Raw genomic sequence first — 18,801 nt, forward strand, 5'->3', positions numbered from 1 at the left:
TACTATTTCTTATTCTTCATTCATAAGCTTTCGCTCACTCCCAGCCTCCTCTTTCTCCTTTGCTCATTTTTGAATTGGATCTTTGTCTTCTTATTAAGTTGAAAGATTTTGTTGGGACTTCTCTGGTGGTCCAGGTTCATGAATCTGTCTGACAATTCAGGGGACACAGCAGTGATCCCTGGTCCGGGAAGATCCCATGTGCTGTGGAGCAACTAAGCCCGTGTTCCACAACTCCTGAATCCACGCATTCTAGAGCCAGTGCTCAGCAACAAAAGAAGCCAGAGCAGTGAGAAGCCTGGCAACTGCAACGAAGAGTAACCCCTGCCCACAGGATTTGCGAAAGCCCACGTGCAGCAACGAAGACCCAGCTCAGCCAAAATTAAAAAAAAAAAAAGTTTGTTATATATCCGGGACACTAGCCCCATATCAGATATATGATTTGCATATTATCTCCCATTCTGTTATCAATGCTATGGCCCCAGAATCCTACTCCTGCCCCTCCCTCAAATGGAAACCAATTGTTCTTATCTAAGTTTCAGGAGAAAACTGCAAAGAGAAAAACAAGAGCTGGTTAGAACCAACTAGGCCCAAGGTGACAGAAGATCTGACTTCCAGTAGACTTGGAGCATGATTATGCATTCATTGTAATACCTTAGCATGCTAAATGACACACCCACCTATACCAGGACCATTGATAGTTGCCATGACAGCAGTCAGAATAGCCCACACAGGGAAAGGAGAATTGCATTAGTTCTGGGTCCAAACCGCACTCCTGTTCTGGATGAGTCATGAAGATTCCTCCCACTCATTCCATTTCCCTCACATTTACCTGTGCTTCTCCTGTATTACGTGGTGTCTCCACTGAGTTGGGTTGAGAAGTTGACTTGCAAGCTAAGTTCCCTCTTCTCCATTCTTTGGCCATTGTATAAAGTTTGTGCTGTTTCAGTCTCAGCACTGATTTTGTTATTGACTGGGTGAACCCAAGTGGGAAAAGAACCTTCTTGACCAAGACAAGGGGTCTTAGCCCCCGGCTTGGACCCTAAGAAGGGTCCATTTGACTAATTCAGTAACAATTCCATGGGCTGCCTTCCTACTTTCTTAGTGGTGTCCTTTAAAGCACAAAAATATTAAATTTTGATGAGGTCTGATTTATCTATTTTCTTCTTAGTTGTTTATGCTTTTGTCTGTAAGAAAAAAGCAAGAAATGATTGGCCTATCTGAAGTTACAAAACTTCACTCCTATGTTTTCTGCTAAGAATCTTAAAGCTTTAGCCTTCACATTTAGGTCTATAATTCATTTTTAGTTAATATTTTTATATGATGTGAAGTTGAGCCACTTAAAAAAAAAATGCCTAGCCTACCAGGCTCCTCCGTCCATGGGATTTTCCAGGCAAGAGTACTGGAGTGGGTTGCCATTTCCTTCTCCAGTGAAATACGTGTAGAAAAACAAACAATAAAAATGTATAGCTAAGCTAAATAGATTATCATAAGACAGACACACTGTAACTAACACCCACAGCAGAAAAGAGAACTGTCAGCATCCAGCAGGTCTCCTGGTTGCACTTCCTGATTTACACACCTCCCTCTTCATGACATATCTGCTACCACCTTGGTTTGCTTTCCTTAGTTTTACTACCTAAACATGCATCCCTCAAAGTATAGTTTCACTTTGCTGGTTTTTAAAGCTCCTATCAATGGATTTGTACCATCTTTGACTCCTTTTACTCAATATTACTTTTCTGAGATTCATTTAGGTTTTGCAAGTCACTGTAGCTCATTACTATTTACTGTTGTATAGCATTACTTTGCATAGACATACCATGACACTCTATTTTTGTTGGTCATTTGGATAATTTACAATTTGGAGCTTTTATAAACAGTGCTGCTATGCTCATTCTCTTCCTTGTCTCTTGGTACACTCTGCATGCCCATCTATTTGATGTACACTTCATAGTGGAATTGTATGTTTCATTTTAGTAATAAATAACGAAACTGTTTTCCAAAGTGATTATATCGGTTTAAGCTCTCACCAGCTGTAAATAAGTTCTTGTTCCATACTCATCAACACTTTTTATTGTCAGTCTGTTTGATTATAGCCATCCTGGAGGGATGCATAGTAATATCTCAATGTGGTTTTAATTTATTTTTCCCTGAGATGAATGAGGTTGCTATATTTATCCGTCATTTGTGTATCTCTTATGGAGTGCCTATTCTAGTCTTTTGCCTGTTAACATTTTTTTGTTTGTTTTCTTTTTCTTCAATATGTAATTTCTAGGCATTTAAAAATATATTCAACCCATTATTTCAATTCAATTTGAATATATTCAAAATATATTCATTAAAAAATATGAAATTTTGCTCTTTGAAGCAACATGGATGAACTTGGACAGTGCTAAGAAATAAAGCAGACAGAGAAAGACAGAGAAAGACAAATACTACATATATCGCTGATATGTGGAATCTAAAAAATACAGCAAACTAGTAAATATAATTAAAAAAAAGAAAGAAGCAGACTCACAGATAGAATAAACTAGCAGTTGCCAGTTGGGAGAGGAGAGGAAGGAGGGACAATATAGGGGCAGGGGATATTAAGAGTGACAAGCCACTAAGTATAAAATAAGCTACAAGAATATATTGTGCAAGATGGAAAATACAGCCAACATTTTATAATATCTATAAATGGAGTATAACCTTTAAAAATTGTGAATCACTATATTGTACACTTGTAACATATAATATTGTACCATTAACTTACTTCAATTAAACAATGCAAAGAAAAAATTAATTTTTTCTTTAATGTGTAATTTCTAGGAATTTAAAAAATATGTTTTGAATGTGAGTTCTTTTTCAGTAATATGTATCACAAACATCTTCTATTCTGTAGCTTATTTTCTTCAGTTTTTTTTGTTCAGTTTTTTTATTGTTTGTTTTTATTTTTAACCATTTAAAAAATTGAAGTGTAGTTAATTTACAATGTTGTGTTAGTTTCAAGTTCATAGCAAAGTGATTCAGTTATACATTATATATATGTATATATTATTTTTCAGATTCTTATCCGTTATGGGTTATTATGGATATAGTTCCCTGTGCTATATAGTAAGACCTTGTTATTTACCTATTTTATATATAATACTGTGTATATGTTAAGCCAAAATTCCTAATTTATCTCCACTCCCTATACACTTTGGTAATCATATTTTTTTTTCAATTTTTGGGGGGAGGGCACATAGTGCAACATGTGGGATCTTAGTTCCCCAACCAAGGTTCAAACCTGTGCCTCTGACATTGAAAGCATGGTGTATTAACACTGGATCACCAGGGAAGTAATTTTCAATGTTTTAATGTTGTCATTTTGATGAATAGAAATTCTATAATATAGTCTAATATAATGATCCATTTTCTTTATGATTAGAGCTTTTATGTCCAGTATAGGAAGTTTACCCCTATCCTAAGGTTATATAGATATTGTTTTGTATTGTCTTCTTAGAAATTTTATCATTTGCCTTTTACATCTATAGTTTGCCTGTGGGTAGGGATTAAGTTTAATTTTCAAAAATAATGATATCCAGTCATCCCAACACAACTTACTGCAAACATCTTCCTTTCCAAATTGCTCTTAGGTGCCTATGTTTTCAAAGTCATGTGTTCATAAACCTTTGGTCTATGCCTGAGCTGTTTATTCTATTTCATTGATCTTCTTGTCTCCTCTTACATTTCCATATAAGTTTGAGAAACAACTTGTGAATTTCTACTGGAGTGGAAGAGTTTTGATTAAGATGGGACTAAATCTATAGATCAGTTTAGGGAGACTTTACAACCTCACAGTATTAGTTGTACTAGTCCATAAACATGGTATATTCCTTCATTTATTTAGATCATCTTTGATTTCTCTCAGAAATGTTTTAAAGTTCTTTGGGTAGAGGTTTTATACATCTTTCATTGAATTTGTTCTTAGATATTAGAAGTTTTACAGTTTTTACATCACTTTAATTGCTATAATTTCTAATTCTAATTCATTTTCTAATATTTTTATATATTAAAAACAATTTTTTTGGGTTGGACATTAACTTTACTTCTAGTTATTTTGCTAAACTTATTTATTCTAGTTTGCATATGTTAAAATAAGTCCTGTGAAAATAATGATGTTTTTATATCTTCCTTTCCAAAGCCTATCTATATATTTTGAGAGATAAACAGTTTTTACTGGACTCAGAAGTCTATTAGTCTTGAGGACCTCTGTTGGTTTTGTTCCCCACGTGCTTCTTGGCCCATTTGAGCTACTTTTTCCTGTAGTGAATCTTGGCCTCATACTTCTTCTTTTCCAGGGTGTTTGTCACTACTGGGTACTTCTAGCCAAATTCATAAGTCAGGTAGCCCAGGTAGGCAAACCTAGAAGTGGCTTCAGACACACAAATTTGAACAGAAATGATCGTCTGCTTTGTCTTATCAAACACCTTGAGGTGCTCTAGAGTTTCCTGATCATGCTTGATCTTGTGGGGCAGCAAGCCTTGCGCAGTATATCTGAAGATGTGCTTGGGGACTCAGAAGTGGAAAGGACCATTGGATGGGTTGCTGTCTATGGGCCTATGGAAAAGGTCAAGGCCTGGCACCTCCATTTAGTTCTGTACAAGTTTGTGAGAAATGTTAATGTCCTCACAGTGCTTTCTTAAATGAGCAGAAAGCTCATCTTGCCTGGTCACACTGGCCTCCAGTAGCTCTGGAGCTGATTTCAACCATTGATTAGGATGATCTGTCCCTCTGATAACTTTGGCAGCTGCCTCCGAAAATTTATCGCTGACCTTTAAAATTCATTTTCTTGTTTTATTGCACTAGCTGGGACTCGTGCAGTGCTGAAAAGGAGTGCTTAGACTAGGCATCCTTGTTTCCAGTCTTAGGGTAAAAGCTTTCAACATTTCCCCATTACAAAAGATACTTCCTGTAGGATTTTTAAAAATACTCTTTGTCAAATTAAAGAAGTCCCTGTCTATTCATAGTTTGCTAAGAAATTTTCTTCATGAATTCTTACAGAATTTTGTAACATTTTTTTTCTTAATTAATTATAAAAATCTTGCATTATGTCAATATGATGAATTACATTTGTTGCTTTTCATATGTCAAATCATCCAGCTTATTTGTGATCTACTCCTTGTTATATATCATGTTGAATTTGTTTTGCTAATACCTGTTTGTTTTTTTTTCCGTATCACGCAGTTTGTGAGATCTTAGTTTTCCGACCGGAGATTGAACCCAGGCCCTTGGCAGCGAAAGTGCAAATTCCTAACCACTGCCAGGGAATTTCTTGTTTAAGATTTTTTAAACAGACTTTGTTTTTTAGAGCAGTTTTAGGTTCATGGCAAAATTGAAAGGAAGGTACAAAGATTTCTCATATACTCCCTGCCCCCCTGCCATAGATAGCTTTGCCCGTTATCAACATCTTCTACTAGACTGACCCAATTGTTAAAACTGGTAAACCTCCATTGATACATCATTATCACCCAGAGTTCATGGCTTCCGTTAGGATTCACTCTAGGTTTTGTACATTTTATTGGCTTGCGCAAGTTTATACTGATATGTATTCACTGTTACAGATCACACAAAGTAGCTTTGCTGCTTTAAGTACCCTCTGATTTGCCTTTTCTTCTTCCTGTCTCCACTAACCTCTGGCAGTCATTAATCTTTTAGCCATCCCCATAGTTTTGCCTTTTCCAGAATGTCATATAGTTGGGGTCATGCAATATATAACCTCAGATTGACTCCTGTCACTTAGTAGTAGTACTGTTAGTTGCTCAGTCATGTCCGACTCTGTGACCTGACAGACTGTAGCTGGCCAGGCTCCTTGGTCCATGGGATTCTCCAAGCAAGAATACTGGAGTGTGTTGCCATTCCCTTCTCCAGAGGATCTTCCCAACCCAGGGATCAAACTCAGGTCTCCTGCGTTGCAGGCAGATTCACTTAGTAACACGCATTTAAGGTTCCTTCATGTCTTTTTGGAGAAGGAAATGGCAACCCACTCCAGTGTTCTTGCCTGGAGAATCCCAGGGACGGTGGAGCCTGGTAGGCTGCCATCTATGGGGTCGCACAGAGTCGGTCATGACTGAAGCAATGCAGCAGCATGTCTTTTTTATGCTTTATAGCTCATTTCCTTTTTGTACTGAATAATATTCCATTATATGGATGTAACCACAGTTTATTTACACATTCACCTACTGAAGGACTTTTTTATTGCTTCCAATTGTGAATAAAGCTGGTGTGAGCATCTGTGTGCAGGTTTTTGTGTGGACATAAATTCTCAACTCCTTTGGGTAAATATTGAGGAGCATGATTCCTGGATCACATGTTAAGAGTATGTTAGTTTTGTAAGAAACTTTAAACTATCTTCTAAGATAGCTGTACCATTTTGCATTCTCACCAGGAATCAATGAAAGTCCTAATTGTTCTACATCCTTGCCAGCATTTGGTATAGTCAGTGTTTTGGAATTTTATGCCCCGTTGTTTACTCAGTCAACATTCATATACCTACATATTTTCCCTTTTTTATTTTTCATCCTTTTATGCCTCTCTGAGCTTATACCAGGAAATCAGTTTCCTTTTACCTAATACCTTTTAATATGGGTCAACTGCTTAAAATTTCTCACGTTTCTTTTTCTTTCTTTCTCAATATGCCCCCCTCTCCCCTGCTCCCCCCCCCCAGGTATCTTTATGTTTCTTTCATTCCTTTTTTGTTTGTCTGTTTCATTCTTGATGCTATTTTTTGGCCTTAGGAGTATGCTTTGCCCACAAGTGGGGAAAGCTTGAAGTGTAAGGGGATTCACACCCCAGGAACAATCCTCAACTACTGAAAGGTAGAATTAATGGATAAATACCTCTAGCTTCCTCTCCGCTCAGTGGGCTAATTCTAAGATACGTCCTAACAGCCTCTCTGATGACCGCCAGTGGGACTAAATTCCAGTTGTCCACAGTGGGATTGAATTGCAGTTGTCCACAGTGGCAAAACGTTCATCAACCCACTTTTATTGACTTTTCTCCATTTGCTGTCTCATTTCTCCATTTCCATATAGTGCTTCCTGCAGTCACTTCCTAAATACTTGTGGCCACATCCTTGACTCAAGGTATGTCTTGGGGGAAACCAAATCTAAGACATGGCTTATTTCAGAGCTGCAGTCCTTTAGAGCTTCACACAAAGTAAGAGAAGTTCATTAGTACTCACTCACTACTGCATTAGGGAACCTTGGACATCAGTCCCTGTTGTCTTAGCTCTGAGAGTTTGTCAGAAGAACTGCTCAACTTCTTGGCTTCTCACTAGGTCTTTCTGGAACTGGCATTCATCCCAGGGGGAAATGTGGCTCTAAACACAGAACTCACTTCTTTGGGTCTTATTCATCCCTTGGATCTTAGTGTTTTATTATTTCATTATTTTATTAACTCTCCTATTCTTTTAAGCAGGTTTAAAGAAATATTTTTGGTTAACTTTTTAGTTGGCCTCAAAGAAATTAGTTCAAATTGTTAGAAAAGAAGCTTACTCCAGCCTTCTTTTCTCAACTTGTATTGTACTTTGGCTTTTCAAAGAAGCTTCTGCTTGAACCTTGCTTATTTCCCTTCCCTATCTGTATTCCCTCCTTCCCCATCCATGTGATACACAACTCTGTGCCTTTATTCTTACTCTTCTGGGTTCAAAGTGTGACCCACCGTAGTGGTGGGGAGATGAAGGTTCTAACACGGTAGCCTGGACAATGCCAAGATAGTTGTCTGTCAGAGACCAAGTGGGCAGTTTGAATGGGCTGCCAAAGAGTGATGAGATCAGCCTTCAACCAGGACAGAAAATCTCAGTTGGTAAATCAAGTTGAAAGCAGGGTGAAAGCACAGTGAAAAGATGAAGGACAGATATGGAAGAAAGAGAAATGAAGCAAAGTATGGCATGGACTTTGGAGTTTGTCCAGGGGTACAACTAAAATGACTAAGTTTAAACTGGATGTTCTGTTTTCCCAGAACATTCTTGAAAGCTTAGATGAAATGACTTTTCTTAATTCTTTTGGCTGGAACCACTTCCTCCTTTAACTTTCATAGCACTCTTATTGCATTTATCATATCACATTTTCCCATTGACTTTGAATAATCTGTTCCTTCTAAATTATTAAGTAGATGGCAGTTGTGGTATAGTGGAAAGAGCAATGGAATCAGACTTAGATGACCTGGAATTATTAGGTCTCAATTTCAGCACTTATAAAGTATTTGAGCCTCAGTATCCTCATCTATATAATGGGGATAATATTATTTACTCCATAATGTAATTTGAGTAATAAAAGACATAAGTGTATAAAGTGGTATGTAGTCAAGTCGTATATTTGTCAAGCGGCACACAGTGAGCAACTTGACAAATAAAAACTTCGGCTTGCTGGCATTACTGTTATGAAGTGCTCTAGGTATTTGACATACATTATCTTATTTAGGCCTCACCAAAACCCTACGTAGTTCTATTACTACGGAATATTTCACAAATGAGGAAAAAAAGATGCTATGATAGGTTAAATGATATAATCAAGTCCACACAATTAATAATTATTAGAAACGGCACAAATTCAAGTCCCTTTGGCTCCAAAACTAAGTGTCCATTGGTTTACTCTGCTTCCCTGTGGCTCCCACGAATTTCTAATAAATAGTGGCCTTGAAATCACTTTTTAGTCTAATCTGGGCCATTTTGGAGCTGATGACCTACAAAAGTGCTCCATTATCTGTCTCAAGAGGTACCTACTCTATCCTGATTTATAAATAGTCATATATTTTGTTCAAAAGAATTTCCTAAGCAAGTGCATATGTGTAATGCACTAACAGAAGAAAAGTGATATTTAAAATTAAGAACGTTTCACAGAACCCTTAATTTAACCGAACATACTGAAGAAAGAGGTTTCATGGTTTCACTTTTTTTCTGTTGAAAGAGGTACTTGATTTTTTGAAAGGGCCAGAGAAGCCTTTGAGGAAAAAAAAAAATCTATTAACTGGTTCCCTAGAAAAAGCAAATCTATTCAAGAATTAGCCCTTATGATCCCACTGATCATAAGCTGAAGAATGAAACATCTTCGATGAAATAGGTATTTCATCTTTCATTTAAAAGAATTAAAAATTCATGAGTCATTTAAATCAGGAAATTGGTGGAAATTTCCACATTTTGTCTTTGTGTGGATACGTGATGGTGGTGGTTGCGGGGCGGGGGGTGGGATTGAGGAAATCAGGGTGATAAAAAGAAGTTGCTGCAAAGTCAGCTCTATAATCCTACGATTGGACCTTCTGGAAAGGCCCTTACATAACTACCTTACTTCTCCAATAAAACGCTGTGCGTTTCTTGCCCCTTAACAGATTTCTACACTTCCACTTTAAATATAACTGCGGATGTGAAGGACGAGAAACAACAGAAAACCCCTAAGGGTCCGCAAAATAATTAGGCCTGCCCCAAGGGAAATTAGAGCGCGAGACTGGAGGAGCCCCTCTTCCCTCCCACCACCACCGCGCCGGGGACACACACACAGCCCTCCTCCCGGACTCCCCGCCCCAGCCGGCTCGCCCCTCCGCCTCATCTGTCCCGAACACGTGCTCTCCGGAACACTCACTCGGGAGCGAGCCCACCCCCCCGGGGAGGGGCGGGCTCGGGAGCCGAACGGCCCAATCTGCGCGCGCCTTACATCGCCGTGGCTGAGCCGCCCAATCGGCAGGGCCTCGCCGCCCGTTTCCCGGAGCCCCGCCTCCTCGCGGCCGAGCTCCCCGCCCGCCGGTCTCCTCCCTCCCTCCTCCTCCTCCTCCCGTTCGCCCCTCCCCCGCCGCTCGGGAGCGGAGCCTGCGAGACGGAGAAACTGGGGCAGAAGTGAAGATGGCGGCGGCGGCGCTGGTGGCGGCGGCGGCGGCTTCTTCTCGCCAGTGACGCGCCGAGCGGGCTCATTTCCCTCCCCACCTCCCTAGTCCGGACCCCGTCCGCCGCCGGGACCACACACCGGCCCCACAGCCCGCAGCCCGTCCCCCTCCCCTCCTTAGTCGGGCCCCTCTCCCCCGACGTCCGGCTGCCGGTGGCGGCGGCGGCGACGCGCCCCGGGTCCCGGCCGCCGGCCTCGCACTCCGCGCTGTCGCTGAGGGAGTGGGGTGGCGTGTTGATCCGCCCTCCTGCCCGCCCCGCCGGACCGCCGCGCCGCGGACACACGCCCGGCAGGGAGGCGGCGGCGGCGGCCCCTGCGCATTTGCTTCTCATTTGGGGACCGGGAGGAGGCGGCGGCTGTGGCTGTGGGTTTTGACTAGGGGAAGGGGTTCGGGGGTGGGGGGAGCCGAGCGGGAGGGGGCCGTCCTCGGGAGGACGACGAGAAGGAAGCACCATGACGTCCATCCATTTCGTGGTTCACCCGCTGCCGGGCACTGAGGACCAGCTCAATGACAGGTAATAGGGCCGGCGGGCGGGCGGGCCGGCGGGCGGCGGGGGGAGGGGCGCCTCCCCGCCCTCCCCTCCCCCACGGGGCCGCGCCGGCCCGGCGGCCGGTGTTTACGCGCCGGCCGGTGAGCAGGGCGGGGGTCCTCACTGCCCCCCTGCTAGGCCCCTTCCGGGGCAAACTTCTGGTCCCGAGGGCCGAGGCCGCGGGGTCCGGGGGAGGTGTCGGGGGAAGCAAGCTGTGGACGGGGAAGCGCACTGCACCTTCCAACGCCCCCCGGTCCCCCCGCCTCCACGGAGGAGCCGCGTTGAACCCGGTGGAGACGCGCGGGCTGAGGAGGAGGAGGTGGGGGCGGCGGGTGGGTATCCAGCTCCCGGTGGGGGGAGCTTCATCTCCGCCCGGGCCAGGCCCGAGGAATCCATATTAGTCAAAGTTGAATTGAGACAGACAATGCGGATGGGGGATGGTGGAGGTTTAAAAAAAAAAAAAAAAAAAAGGAGAGAGAGGGAAGCGGAGAAGCCGGGCGAGGGGCCCTGGGGTAGGCTGGGCTCGCCCGGGCCGCCGGGAGCTGTGTCCGGTGGGGTGGTCGGACCGGCGTGGGCCTGGAGCTCCCGGGGGGAGGGGAGGCGAGGCGGGGCGGGGTGGGGTCGGGGGGCCCGGGTGGGAGACGCTGATTCCCGGCAGATCGCGGGTGGGGTGGCGGGAGGGAGGAAGCGCCATGATTATTATTATTAAATTTGAGCCCCTGCAGTGAGGTTTGCCGGTCCGGGGAGGGGATGAATTTAGACGAGGCGGGGGGAGGGGGGGGCGGGGAGGGAAGTGGATTGGGTTCCCTTTGCTCTGTTTTCTCTCGAAACGGTGCTGGCAGCTCCTGCTTCCCAGTCCCTGTGGTGCGAGCTTTTTTGTTTCCTTTTTTATTCTAATGATAGTGTTTTCCTGAGTTGTAATTTGACAGCTGAAAACCGTGCGTAGACTCAAAGGAAAACTCTTACGTTTGCAGTTCGCAGTGCTGCTTTTCTTAACACGCTGTAAATTTCTGGGGTGGGTTTTGCTATAGGCGGAGGAGGAGTTATGATTTTTTTTTTTTTTTTTTTTTTGTCTTTCATAAGGAGGCTGTTTTGGCTCCGGATTCCTCCCCTTCCCTCTTCCACCGTTCCCTGCCAGTTTAGGATATTGAGTTGCAAGGCCGCATGCTCTCAGGGAACTGAGATAGAGCAGGAAAAGTTCCTTCGCTGTTGCAAAACAGAGATTCCGAGGAGGTTGAGGGAAGCCTCCATTAGGCAAGGCTGAGAATCTAGGACTCAGATCTAATGATGGGCTAAATGTTTTACAGGGTCAGAAAATGGGCATTTTAAGTTTCTGTCCCAACACTTTCGCTGCTCTCTATTCCTCATAAATATGGAAGGGCGTCAGGGCCCAAGTATAGAAGTTAGATATGATTTTTGCTAAGTGACCGGGTGACATAAATTGCATGAAGCCCTGTTTGTCAAGCGCTTCCCCGAGGGAGGAAGAGGCCTAAGTTGCTGCTGAGATACTGGCCTCTGTCTCGGGGTATCTAACCGCCTCAGGTGGGGCGGACAGCCTTTCAATCCGGGAAGCTGGAGGCTTGGTTTCTGGCATTGGGTTCGGATTTGTCTTATCTTTGCTGTTGTAGCCATATTGTATTTAACGTGTTTGTAAAACTTTTGGAATACTTTCTCAAAATACTACTCGTTTGGAGTGGTCACATAGTTTTTTAAGTACGAAAATACGTTTTAAGTCATTCATTTTATAATGCAGTCTTACTCCGATTTTATTTCATTACAAATCTTCTGTTAAGACTTTTACATAAGGTTTTTTTGGGGGGTAAATTTTAGAACCAGGCTATAGTGAGGATAGCTGTACTGTCTGTCATTCATAGAGCCCAGTTGGTCGTGCTTATAGGGCAACTTGTAACATCGCACCAGGAGAGAAGTACGATGTATTTTTTATACTAGTCCTAACTTTATATACCAGGAATCCTAACTAACTCAATTGATCATGCATGCCAAAACCTATTTTGCAGTTTTGTTAGGCACTTTGAATAATTTTTGAGCATTCCTTTTTCAACTAGTCTAGAAATTTACATGTATTGTTTTTAAAGCTACCTTTTCTTTTTTCATTCTTGGTGAAAACAAATAATCAGCTTTGACTCCTGTACTCTCAGTATAAAATATTAAGACTATTTGGATCATCTTCAGTTTTCATTAGAAATAAAGACAAGTGGATCTGAAAATGAGATTGTAAAATATGTGCATCAAGAATGTATGTAGATATTAAAAAAATAGCTGTAGGTAAAATTTTAGGAACCTGTAGTTGTATCTAGTAGCAGTAAAATGTGTGGTCTATTTTATGAAAGCAACATTTGCGATAGTCATGCTTTCCAGTTTTGAAGTAGTTGACTTGTGGAGCTGTTCTGTGTCTCCCCTTCAGAAGATGATCCTGTTTGCATACCTAGTTGCAAAATAATAGATCAACCCATTGCTGTATTGCATTGCTTAAGGGAAATCTTTTTCCACACAAGACTCTTTTTCTGGAACCTTTTAACTTAACTAGCGTGAGCCCAGAAAACTTTTGCCTTTAGGTAAAAATCTACCAGGATTTAAGAAAAGTTTTGGTAATAGAAAAGATAGTCACAAATTAAATGATAATTGATAGTTTCGGTGAAAAAAAATATATACATAGACTTTAGTATTTACCCGAAAAACAATAAGATTGGACTGGCAGCATGGTATTGAAAATAAATTGCTTAGTCAAATAAAACGCCTCAAAACACCAATATTTTCCTATACAAATAAAGTTTTCTATTTAAAATGACTGCATCCTATTAAAAGTCATATATTTTGTTTAGTGTAGAAATGTGATGTCAGCGTTTAAAATGTACTCAGTATTAAAAAACTTTTTCCCTTTGTGTTTTTTTTTTTTTCTTTTTTAGCAGGAGGAATAAAAGAAGCAGGCAAAACAAAACATGGCAAAATGATAAACAGAAGGCAAAATGATACTAACAGGGTGATGTGGAGGCAAAAAAGCTAAAGTTAAAAATTGTTGTTGAGTCTCTAAAGTCAAGTCTGACTCTTTGCCACTCCATGGACTGTAGCTCACTAGTCTCTCTTATCTATGGATTTCCCAGGCAGGAATACTGGAGTGCATTTCCTCTGTGTTTTTATACTTGTTATTTCTGTGATGGGTTTCCCAGCAGTAAAGAATCCTCCTGCCAAAGCAGGAGACATGAATTCGATCCCTGGATTGGGAAGATCCTCTGGAGAAGGAAATGACAACTCACTCCACTGTTCTTGCCTGGGAAATCCCATGGACAGAGGAGCCTGATGGGCTACAGTCTATGGGGTTGCAAAAGAGGTGGACATGATTAAGCATGCACACATGCATTTCTGTGACAGTCTTGGTATATTGGGTTAAAATCTTTAATTATTGGCCCTGGGAGACCAAATAATGCAGTAGTTGAATACAGGTGGGGATGGCTAGTTATTCCGAGAGCCTTGGATGTTGGTTGTGGATTTCCAGTGTGATTACAAGGTCCCTGGTGCAGAGAGCTGGCCCCTCAGCAAATATTCTTTGTTTGGAATTGAAACTACTCAGTGCTCAGATACTTGTGTGGCGTTTTGATTTTCTTTCTAGTGAATTTGAGTTAGTGCTATGTTCCTGCTTAAAACATCTCAAGAAATAGCAGTAGTGAAAACCATACCAAGAACACGGTGCTGTGTTTTTAGATTGAGAGGATACCTGGAAGTGCATCTCCCCAAATCCTGGAAGGTGCTGAAGAAGTCAGTAGACCGGTCTTTTCACAGATGCGCTGGAAAACCGGCCTGAGTTTACGGGATTTATCCAGGGTACCGACAGATGAGGCCCACATGATGGGTCTTCTGATTTTTGAAGTCCAGGTCTCTTCACTGCCCCACATGTCCTGTATTCTAGGAAATCTCTGCTTTCTGAGGTGTCCCAGCCTTTGTGCTGCTACCTGTCTTAGAGTTTTGATTTCCCCTTCTCCTCAACACCTCCCTCCTGTGCTTCAGATTGATTTAGGCCTTTTGTCAGACCACGGAGCCTCTTAATGCTTTTCTAGTACTAGGATAGGAGAGGCCTTTTAAGGTGATGTGTGTCCCGGAGACTAGTCCCTGTCTTGAATTACTCTTTGGGATGCAGGTTGGCTGCATTGCAAACCAGTTCACGTTGTTGGTCTGGATGTGGAATTTTCCTGTGAGCTTTGCTCTTAGGCATTATAATGTGCTGTGTGACCAGAAACAATCTGGATTGAGACTGTCATATCAAAAAGGTTTTTCTCCAAGGAGCTCCTGCTTTGAATGCTATAACGCTATAGAGTAAGGTAGTGTAGATAGAAGTTTAAAATGAAGAATTCCTAAATCTGGTTTGTCTCAGCCCTGCTAGTTATTAACCATGTTGTGGTAGGCGAGTCGTTGAAACACTTAACAGTCTCACTCCCTGTCACTCCTCCACACCCCCTGCATACTTGGTTTCTAAATCAGGTATAGTACCCTGGTTGGTGAAGACTAGTTGAGATAGTAGGTGGGAAAGCACAGTATTATAGGTTCTGTGGAAAATATTATAAAGAGATAGTTACTTTTTATTGCTTTCACGTTTTGTCTGGTTTCCAAATAGAAAAACAGGAACTAGAGGAATTGCACTAGAATATCCTTAGCATTGAGTGCAGAATCCAGACTGTTAGTCCTCTACCAGTGGTTCTCAATTGGGTGTAGTTTTTGTCCCTCTGGGGATGTTTGGCCGTGTTTGGAGACATTTTTTGATTTTCCTAGTTGGGGCATTGTTACTGGCCTCTCTTTCGGTAGACATCAGAGGTGGTGCTCAATACCCTGTGATGCACAGGGCAGCCCCACAGTAAAGTATGAACCTGTCCATGATGTCAGTTGTGGTGGGGTTGAGAAACTCTTATAGATCATCTTGAATATATACAGATGTAAAACTAAAGGGAAGTTTATGAAAAACTCAAGCAATATAAGTTAGTCTCAAGAAGTTAGTCTCAAGACATGACTGACTTAAATTGAAATTAGTTGAAATAAAATTAACAAGTCAGTTCCATAATAACAGTAACCACATTTGAAGTGCTCTGTACCCACATGTAGCTAGGGGCACGGTATTGACAGTGCAGATACAGAACAGTGCCATGATCATTGCAGATTCTGTTGGGCAGGGTTGACACAGAGCTTTTTGCACAATACCTGGCGTTTAGTAAGTGCATCTTATTTTTATTAGGAACTTTTGGGTTTTAAAGACTCAGGCATATCCTCATCCCTTCAGTAGGATCCAGAAAAGAGGCCTGGGGTTATGTGGAGCTGAACAAAGATTGTGGTGGGTAGAGGTTATAATAGTTGAAAGCTGCCTAAAGTTTCATTGTGCTACACCAAAAAAACACAGTATTAGGATGGAATAGAGCATCACGTCACCAAACCAGTGGGAAATCTGACTATTTGATTATTGAGATAGTTACCTAGAAACAATAATACTAGGGTGACTTTACTGGGAAAGTCCAGGCAAGCCTCACTAAAATGATTAAGTTGTTTAAGGAAAGTAAGATTAAAGACAGGGTATGGAATAGGCAAACAAAAAATTGAAAATGAAAACAAACAAGGGAAGATCAGTTTTATAAATCAAAAAATCAGTGACTAAGTTGTAGGTCTAGGAGTAAACAGATACTTGGGAAGGCAATTACATAGTACACAGGAGTACAACTAGGAATAATGGGATGAACTTTAGAAAGGTCAGGATTTTTCCTTAACAATTAACATTATTTAGGAAATAGTCTCTAAAGGAAAGTTTAGTCACGGAGGACTGTGTCAAATTACGCGTTAAGTAGATCTTGCAGAGTGTATTGAGGGGAGTAATTTTATGTTACAGGAGAGTGTACTTATGTCTTTGTGCCCCATTTTCATCATACATATACTAGGCCCTTGGTCCACGGCTTTCATATCCACAGATACCAAGTGCTATCTATTTGTACTAGTTATTTTATAAAGGGGTTTAAAGCAACCGAGGATTTTGGTACCCACCAGGGCTTTTGGAACCAGTACCCCTTGGAGACACAGGGCCAACTGTATTTCTAGTTAAGAAAACAAACTCTAATTATAGTCTGTGTTTCTGTCATTTTGGCACCTTGGCATTCTGAGCAAATGACAACAGTCTGCCTCCTGGCTCACTGTAATTTTGAAATGTTGATTTGTTTTTATAATTTGTTTTTAAGTTTTATTCTGAAAATTATTTTAAAGGTTTTTATTATGGAAACTTTAAAGCATATGCAAAAAGTAAAGAGGATAGTATAGTGAGCACCCAGTTTCAACAGTTACCTGCTCGTGGCCAGTCTGATTTCAAGTCTCTTCCCTCTTTATTCCTTTCCCTCAGATCGTTTATTTGATACACCTTCATTATATATCTCAAAGTTGAAAGCTTTAAAAAAATTATCTTAATCTCAGAGTTCAGTCTGTTTAGATTTTTCCTGTTGTTACATGAAAGCTTATTTTTGATGATTGACTGTTTTGCAATTTTACATAATAAAACTAATTTTTAACATGTTATAAAATTTTACATTCTTAAGAGAAATTTGTTTGGATAATAGCCTTAGATGGATAGGCAACATTACATTGGAAATATTCCTGACAGATGTTGTCACGTCTTTAACCTCTAGTGTGATAACATTTGATCAGCAAGTTGCTTGTAATAATGATGGAAAGACAGAGTTCTTGAAATTAAGTGACCTTCTGTGGGGCACATTGAGGCATAAGTCATGTGAAAAGTTTACAACATTCTTCTAACTTAATATAGAGGTAAGACTTCCCTGGTGGCTCAGATGGTAAAGAATCTGCCCACGATGTGGGAGACCCAGGTTCTATCCCTGGGTCGGGAAGATCTGGAGAAGGGTGTGGCAACCCACTCCAATATGCTTGCCTGGAGAACGCCATGGGCAGAGGAGCCTGGTGTGCTACAGTCCATGAGGTCACACAGAGTCGGACACAACTCAGCGACTAACACTTCCATAGAGGTAAGACTACTGGTAAATTGAATTTGGCTATTAGAAATTATTCTCTAGTGAGATCATATTAAAATATATTACTTTTTTGATAAGATCACTATAGTGGTAATAAACCCCTTCAAAATGAGAAATATGATAAATTCTTAGGTAACTGTGGTTTCTGATATCCTCATTTTTGTCAGGATATTGAATAAAGCATTACAAATTAATGTTACTTCACATGTAAATAAAAATATAAGCCTAAACAGCAAAAGTAATATTAATTGTTCAGTTTCCAGTGGTATCATTGACCTTAATAAAATGTTTTCAACCCTCTCTATCATCTAGTTTGTAAGTCAGCTTTATTGAAGTTTCACTTACATACAGTAAAATTCACCCATTTTTAGTGTACAGTTTGAGTTTTGACAAATGTGTATAGTTGTGTAACCATGATTACAATCAAGATACAGAACATCTTCATGATCCCAAAAGTTCCCTGGTGACCTTTTGCTTTCTGAGCCCCTTCTTGCCACCACGCTCCTGAAAACAGCTATTCTTCTTTCTCTCACTGTAATTTTGCCTTTTTTAGAATTTCATGAAAAAGGGATCATGTGTCTGGTGACTTTTCCTTAGCACATGTAACAGCTTTTTTTCTTTTGTTAATTATGGTTGTTGTTTAGTCACTAAGTCGTCTCTGACTGGGACCCCATGGACTACATCACTCCAGGGTTCCCTGTCTTCATTATCTCCTGGAGTTGGCTCAAACGCATATCCATTGAGTCAGTAATGCCATCCAGCCATCTCATCCTCTGTCATCCCCTTCTCCTGCCTTAAATTTTTCCCAGCATCAGAGTCTTTTCAGTGAGTCGGCTCTTCACATCAGGTGGCCAAAGTATTGGGGCTTCAGCTTCACCATCAGTCCTTCCAGTGAATATTCAGGACTGATTTCCTTTAGCATTGACTGGTTTGATCTTCTTTCAGTCCAAGGGACTCAAGAGTCTTCCTCCAGGACCACAGTTTGAAAGCATCAATTCTTTGGTGCTCAGCCTTCTTTATGGTTCGACTCTCACATCCATTTCATGACTACTGGAAAAACCACAGCTTTGACTGTACAGACCTTTGTTGGCAAAGTGATGTCTCTGCTTTTCAATACACTATCTAGGTTTGTCATAGCTTTCCTTCCAAGGAGCAAGTGTCTTTTAGTTTCATGGCTGCAATCACTGTCCACAGTGATTTTGGAGCCCAAGAAAATAAAGTCTCACTGTTTCCATTTATTCCCCATCTATTTGCTGTAAAATGATGGGACCAGATGCTGCATTAATTGTGGTAGTATTATTTCATTGTTTGGATAATCACTATATTGTCATCTGTTTTCTAGCTGAT

General features: G+C 41.3%; 1 protein-coding gene across 1 annotated transcript in view; it reads left to right on the forward strand.

Moving 5' to 3' along the window:
- Nucleotides 1-9,833: 9,833 nt before the first annotated feature.
- UBR5 (ubiquitin protein ligase E3 component n-recognin 5) overlaps nucleotides 9,834-18,801 on the forward strand; it is a 144,277-nt gene continuing 135,309 nt past the window's right edge. Inside the window, exon 1 of the mRNA XM_070477316.1 lies at nucleotides 9,834-10,414. Coding sequence (XP_070333417.1) covers nucleotides 10,353-10,414 — 62 coding nt within the window. The 5' untranslated portion in view covers nucleotides 9,834-10,352. The remainder of the gene's footprint in view (nucleotides 10,415-18,801) is intronic.

This window comes from Odocoileus virginianus, chromosome 15 (genome assembly GCF_023699985.2).
Source record: "Odocoileus virginianus isolate 20LAN1187 ecotype Illinois chromosome 15, Ovbor_1.2, whole genome shotgun sequence".
Taxonomy (NCBI): Eukaryota; Metazoa; Chordata; class Mammalia; order Artiodactyla; family Cervidae; genus Odocoileus; species Odocoileus virginianus.